This window comes from Vicia villosa, linkage group LG7 (assembly GCF_029867415.1).
Source record: "Vicia villosa cultivar HV-30 ecotype Madison, WI linkage group LG7, Vvil1.0, whole genome shotgun sequence".
Lineage (NCBI taxonomy): Eukaryota > Viridiplantae > Streptophyta > Magnoliopsida > Fabales > Fabaceae > Vicia > Vicia villosa.
The window spans coordinates 29,765,238-29,772,511 of NC_081186.1; the positions used below are offsets into that span (position 1 = coordinate 29,765,238).

A 7,274-nucleotide genomic window follows, 5' to 3' on the forward strand; every position below is an offset into this window, starting at 1 on the left:
AATCATTTTAAACTTTATTTGATACAGCGAGAGCGCTCACTTAGGTTTAATAATGAGATCGTAATCAACAAAGACGAGAGTGTGAGAGGAAGGTTTTTAACCAAATGATTTCTACAGAAAGAGTATTTTAAATTACGATTCACGTCGATAGTTTACTAGATCCCCGACGTCCGACCATTACATACCGATAATATTCCCGCTTATTTAATTTAATTATATTTCTTTTACTTCCCCGTCTGATCATAATCAATCAGATATTAGCCTTAGATTTACGTAGTAGCGATTAAGTACATTAGGTCGATTCTTAGTCCCTGTGGGTTCGATTCTTAGTAGCCTTAGATTTGCAGTCATAATCACAGACATACCCCATTTTGTCACGATCAAGTTTTTGGCGCCGTTGCCAGGGACTAATTTAGTCGATAATCGTAATTGACTGTTACGTTGTAGAGACTAAGGCAACTTAATTATTCTAATTCCTTTGTGCATGCCAAGTACTCGCTCTCGAAGTGAAGACTTAGTATTGCCAATTCCTGAACCGGAGCGTTCTATCACTGTATCACGTCGATTACGACGAACTTGCACTCTTGTTCCTACTCCTACTTCTGAACCAGATGAATAATCAACCATGGGAGAACAGCCGCGTCCTCTCAAATCTTACGCTATTCCTTCGCAAGCTGAACCACACAATAGCATCGTCGCCCCTTCTATTGAGGCGAACAATTTCGAGCTAAAACCGTCTTTGTTGTCAGCTGTACAACAAAACCAATTTTCTGGAAATTCGATGGAAGACCCTAACCTTCATTTGTCAGTGTTCCTGCAATATGCAGACACTGTAAAAGCAAATGGTGTCAGTTCGGAAGCTATTCGACTGTGCCTTTTTCCTTTTTCACTGAGGGATAGAGCTAGAGCTTGGCTCCAGTCTTTACCCGCGAATTCTGTCACGACCAAGAATGAACTTAAGAAAGTCTTCCTGGCACGTTATTTTCCACCTAATAAGACCTCCATGCTAAGAGCCCAGATCAATGGGTTTAGACAAAAAGACAACGAGTCCTTATTTGAAGCGTGGGAAAGATACAAGGACATGCTTAGACTTTGTCCACATCATGGTTTAGAACAATGGTTAATTATCCATACCTTCTACCATGATCTCCTCTACAACACGAGACTTACAATCAACACCGCCGCAGGTGGCGCACTGATGGATAAAGAATATGCCGATTCTTACGCACTTATCGAAAGTATGGCTCAAAACCATGATCAATGGGGAAGCGAGAGAGCTCAGTCAGGGAAAACTTCTGGAGAGAAATCTTCAACGAAGAGTGGTATGTACGAGATAAGTAGCCTCGACCGCGTTAACGCCAAAGTCGACGCCCTAACTCAGAAGATCGAAAACCTCATTGTAGCACCTGTAGCCGCCGTGGCTGCTGTTTCCCCAAATTGTGAAATATGCGGGGTGTTTGGACATGCTGCCCCCGAGTGCCATCTTTTGACAGGAGTTTCCCCCGAACCAGTAAAGTATGCTCAAGGAAACCCCTACTCAAACACGTATAACCCAGGATGGAAGAATCACCCTAACTTCTCGTACAAGAACAATAATGCTCTATACGCACCTGGTCAAGCACCCAGTGTACCACCTGGATATCAAAAGGCACTCTTCGCTGCTCCTAACGTCCCCAGGAAGTCTAACTTAGAATTAATGATGGAAAATTTCATAGTCACTCAAACTCAGACTAATAAGGATTTCCTAAACCAAAACGTGCACACTAATGAGCAAATCAAACAGTTAGCGACTAAAGTAGACGCGTTGGCCACTCACAACGAGATGCTTGAGACAGAAATCTCTCAAGTGGCACAACAGCAAGCACCTACTGCCGCACCTGCTGGGACATTTCCAGGACAACCACAACCTAACCCAAAAGAACATGCTCATGCTATTATTTTGCGAAGTGGTAGAGAGATGGACGAACCGAATGACCCTAGGCTTAAAAACCCTGCTATGTTCCAAAGCCCTAGTAAGACAACTAAGGAGGAAAGTAGACCCAAGGATAAACCAAGTAATCCAAAAGAGAAAGAGGACGAGGAAGGCGAGACGGAGGAAAAAGAAGCGCCATATGTACCTCCACCACCTTATAAACCACCTATCTCGTACCCTCAAAGATTCGAGAAATCTAAAAGCATAGGGCAGTTTAAGAAATTTGTCGAACTTCTTAGATAGTTGAACATCACAATTCCATTTACATAAGCCATTACCCAAATGCCCTCATATGCTAAGTTCCTAAAAGAAATCCTATCGAGTAAGAAGAAAATAGAAGACAATGAGACCTGAACACTCAGTTCTGAATGTAGTGCAATAATTCAAAATAAAATGTCACCTAAGCTGAAAGACCCAGGAAGTTTCTCCATACCCTGCAATATAGGAAAATTTGTCATAGACAAAGCTTTGTGTGACTTAGGAGCTAGTATTAGCCTAATGCCTTTGTCCATTTGCGAGAAACTTTACATGGGAGACCTAAGACCAACCAAGATGTCAGTACAACTTACAGACCGTATCGGACAATTCTACATTCCTACGGATTTCATAATTATGGACATAAAGGAAGACGTCAATACCCCTATAATCTTAGGAAGACCCTTTCTAGCTACCGCTGGAGCTATTATAGACGTGAAGAAAGGCAAGTTGACATTCGAAGTAGGTGAGGAGAAGGTCGAGTTTATTTTAACACAATTCCTTCAAGCCCCAGCTATAGAAGACACATGTTACTTGGTGGATGTTATTGATAGATGTGTAAGAGAGATAGGATTATCGAAAGAATCTTACTCTGAAGTTATAAAGATTCTGATGCCCCTGATTTTCGAAGATGACAATTGGCGTCCGGAATATCGAGACGATAGTTTAAGCGAATGCTTAGCTTTAACACCCAACCCTATGCCTTGCCCTAAGAAACCAAACTTGGACCTTAAACCATTACCCAAGACTCTTAGGTATGAATACCTAGACGATAAGCTCAAAAGACCAGTAATAGTTATCGCAGAACTAGGAGCCACAGAGACCAAGAAGCTATTACAAGTGTTAAGGAAGTATCCATCTGCATTAGGATATAACATTGCTGATCTGAAAGGAATAAGTCCTTCCATATGTATGCATAACATCATGTTGGAAGAAGATTGCAAAACCTCTAGGAACATCAAAGAAGGATTAACCCTATCTTGAGCACAATAGTTAAAGATGAAGTTACCAAACTTCTGAATGCCGGAATTATATATCCAATCTCTGATAGTCAGTGGGTAAGTCTGGTCCATTGTGTACCTAAGAAAGGAGGCATAACAGTTACCTTAAATAAGTCAGGCGAATCTAACGCCGAAAGAAAAGTGACTGGAGCAAGGATGTGTATTGACTATCGTAAATTAAACAAAGCCACAAGGAAAGACCATTTCCCTCTTCCCTTTATTGACCAAATGCTCGAACGCTTAGAAAAACACTCTTATTACTGCTACCTGGATGGTTATTCAGGGTTATTTCAGATCCCAGTTCACCCCGACGACCAAGAGAAAACAACCTTCACATGCCCTTATGGAACATTCGCTTATAGAAGAATGTCGTTCGGATTATGTAACGCCCCTGCGACATTTCAGAGATGCATGATGTTAATTTTCGCCGATTTCATAGACAACATCATGGAAGTCTTTATGGACGACTTCTCTGTATGTGAGGAGGATTTTGAAGGATGCCTCTCAAATCTAGAAAACGTTTTGGGCAGATGCGTACAAGTTAACCTCGTCCTAAACTGGGAAAAGTGTCACTTTATGATTAAACAAGGGATTGTACTTGGACATGTAGTCTCCGAAAGAGGGATTGAAGTCGATAAAGCAAAGATCGAAGTAATAGAGAACCTCCAACCATCAAAAACAGTTAGAGAAATACGGAGCATCTTAGGACACGCAGGTTTCTATCGAAGATTTATAAAGGACTTTTCTAAGATCTCTAAACCTCTGACCTGCCTCTTAATAAAAGACGTTGAGTTTAATTTCAACGATGAATGTTTAGAAGCCTTTGAAGTACTAAAGACAACCCTTATATCCGCACCCATAATGCAACCACCCGACTGGAATTTACCGTTTGAAATTATGTGCGATGCAAGCGACTATGCTGTAGGAGCAGTCTTAGGCCAAAGGAAAGATAAGAAACTCCACGAAATATACTATGCAAGTAGGACCTTAGACCCTGCGCAAATGAATTACGCCACAACCGAAAAGGAACTCTTGGCCGTGGTCTTCGCGTTACATAAGTTTTGTTCCTATCTGATAGGAGCAAAGATAATAGTTTACACCGACCATGCAACCATTAGGTATCTACTAGCTAAACAAGATGCAAAACCTATACTATTAAGGTGGATCCTACTACTTCAAGAATTTGATTTGGAAATCAAGGATAAAAAGGGAACCAAAAACGTTGTAGCCGACCATTTATCTAGGATGGAAGGAATTAAGACAGAAGAAACACCAATCAACGATGATTTTCTTTATGAACGCTTAATAGCACATTTAGAATCCGAAAGCGACACATTGGAACAACCTAAAGCGCAAACCGAAGCTGTTAAGACACTAAGCACCGGAACCACACTACCATGGTATGCTGATTTTGTCAACTACCTAGCAGCGAGAGTGCTTCCGCCTGACATGACCTATCAACAAAAGAAGAAGTTCTTCCATGACCTTAAACAGTACTATTGGGATGAACCCTTGCTATTCAAGAGAGGCGCTGATGAGATATTCTGCCGATGTGTTCCAGAAGAAGAAATAGAGAGTATAATACATCATTGCCATGATGCCCCCTATGGTGGGCATGCAAGCACATCAAAGACATGAGCTAAGATTCTGCAAGCCGGTCTCTTTAGGCCTAACATGTGGAAGGATGTCCACATCGCTGTTAGAAACTGCGATCGCTTTCAGCACACTGGAAACATATCTAGACGAGATGAAATGCCACAAAAGGGCATTTTAGAAGTAGAAATCTTTGATGTGTGGGGAATAGATTTTATGGGACCTTTTCCATCTTCCTTTGGAAATAACTACATACTTGTCGCAGTAGATTACGTATCTAAATGAATAGAAGCTGTAGCCTCACCCACAAACGATGCACAAGTAGTGATTAAGCTGTTCAGAAATATAATTTTTCCAAGATTTGGTGTACCAAGATTAGTTATTAGCGACGGAGGATCCCACTTCATATCTAGAATTTTCGAAAAACTCTTAGTGAAATATGGAGTTCGACACCATGTAGCAACACCTTACCACCCACAAACGAGTGGACAAGTCGAAGTCTCGAATAGACAAATTAAGCAAATTCTTGAAAGGACTATTGCCACATCTAGGAAGGATTGGTCAACTAAGTTACACAAAGCATTGTGGGCGTATAGAACCGCCTACAAGACACCAATAGGAACCACGCCCTTCAAATTAGTGTACGGTAAATCTTGTCAATTACCGGTAGAAATAGAGCATAAAGCCTATTGGGCAATAAAAACCTTAAACTTAAGTTACACAACCGCAGGCGAAAGGAGCCTTTTAGATATCAACGAGTTGGAGGAAATTAGATTGGATGCTTACGAGAATGCTAGGATTTACAAAGAAAGAACAAAGAAGTGGCACGATAAACGCATCTCTAGGAAGGAATTCAATGAAGGAGATGTGGTGCTATTTGTTTAATTCTCGACTTAAGCTCTTTCCAGGAAAACTTCGTTCAAGATGGTCTGGTCCATTCGAAGCTACCAAAGTATATCCGAGTGGCGCTGTCAAAATTAAAGGAAAATCGAGCGATAACTTCATTTTAAACGGGCAGCGATTAAAACATTACCATATTGTTGAAAACAAAGACTACACTGATAGTCTTAAGCTTATAGAGTTAATCGTCGAGTCGAAGAACTAACCATCGATTCTTCGAGCATGCGACGTTAAACAAAGCGCTTTCGTGGGAGACAACCCACCTTTTAACTTTAATTTTCTTTTAAAATTATTTTGATTTTACTATTTTATTAAAATTTATCTTCTTTTCATTTCTTTCCACATTTTATTTTCAAAATACTAACTCTTTTTGTTTTAAATCATACTAACTTAAAACTTTTCTTTCTGATTTTAAAAAACATCCAGGGTACTAACCTCTTTTCTTACTTTAGAGATGGATTTCACTGATGACATGGTAGTTACTTTTGGGAGTGAGGATCAGCAGAGATGATATGAGATTTTGGCACAGCGTGAGATGGGTTCCACCGCTTTTTCGCATGATGCGACTCTAACCATGCTAGGTATCCGGGAAAGTGTGCACTTTATGCTTCATCAGATTGGATGGGAGGATCTCCTTACCACCCGTACACCCACTTTCCGCAACCTGACCTTAGAGTTTATGAGTTCCCTCCGATATGAGCCTAGACTTGGATTAGGATTCAATTGAGGAAGAGTGTCATTCAGGCTGTTTGGATTCACCTACCATTTCAACACCCGTCAGCTGGTCGAGTTACTAGGATTTCCTAAAGGTATGGATGCCTTAATGGAAGTCGATGATGAGTACTTCCCTGATAACATAGTTGACTACTTTTGGAGTACCATATCTGGTAGAAACCAGAATGATCTACGAATCTCTTCAGAAATTCACAATCCCACCATTAGGTATTTCCACATGATACTAGCTTTCACACTTTTTGGAAAACCTCTGTGCGATACCTCAGTGACTAAGGATGAGCTAGGCATTATGATGTGTGCTTTCCAAGCCAGACCAGTTATGGGAGTATCATTTATGCTTGCTAGGATGGCCACTCTGTCCCAAGATACCATTGGTCCTATCCTTGTAGGTGGTCTTGTCATTAAGATCGCCTGTGCCCTATCTTTGAGAGGCCCGCTTGCTAGATTGATTCCTCATGGAGGATTCAAATCCATGGACATGGAGTTTTGCTTCAATAAGAGCCTGATTAGCAATTATGAGTCTCCACCTTATCAGCTTCTCGTGAACTACGAGCCTGTTAATCATTTTTCCTTAACTTGCATTAGGTTCAGAAGTGTTCACAAGAAAGAAAATTGGATATATGACTTGGAAGGACAAGGTGAAAATGATTTCGAGGAGGAAGAAAATGATCCGATGACACCGACTGAATACCATGAAATTGATACTACACCTGATGAGGATGTGCCTATGGTTGACCATGCTGCTGCTATTGAGACCCTTCGGAACGACGTTGCTGTACTTCGTACTGATTTAGGGAGACTCCGAGGAGATTTCCACG

The 7,274-nt window shown here is 41.0% G+C and overlaps 2 protein-coding genes and 1 non-coding gene across 3 annotated transcripts; 2 read left to right on the forward strand and 1 right to left on the reverse strand.

Moving 5' to 3' along the window:
* Positions 1–625: 625 nt before the first annotated feature.
* Positions 626–2,215, forward strand: LOC131618812 (uncharacterized). The gene has a single exon (XM_058889969.1). The coding sequence runs from the start codon at positions 626–628 to the stop codon at positions 2,213–2,215; it is 1,590 nt and encodes a 529-aa protein (XP_058745952.1).
* LOC131621140 (small nucleolar RNA R71) lies at positions 1,004–1,110 on the reverse strand. The gene has a single exon (XR_009289469.1). It is a non-coding gene; the product is annotated as a small nucleolar RNA R71 (small nucleolar RNA).
* Positions 2,216–2,365: 150 nt separating the features above from the next.
* Positions 2,366–3,211, forward strand: LOC131618813 (uncharacterized). The gene has a single exon (XM_058889970.1). The coding sequence runs from the start codon at positions 2,366–2,368 to the stop codon at positions 3,209–3,211; it is 846 nt and encodes a 281-aa protein (XP_058745953.1).
* Positions 3,212–7,274: the final 4,063 nt, after the last annotated feature.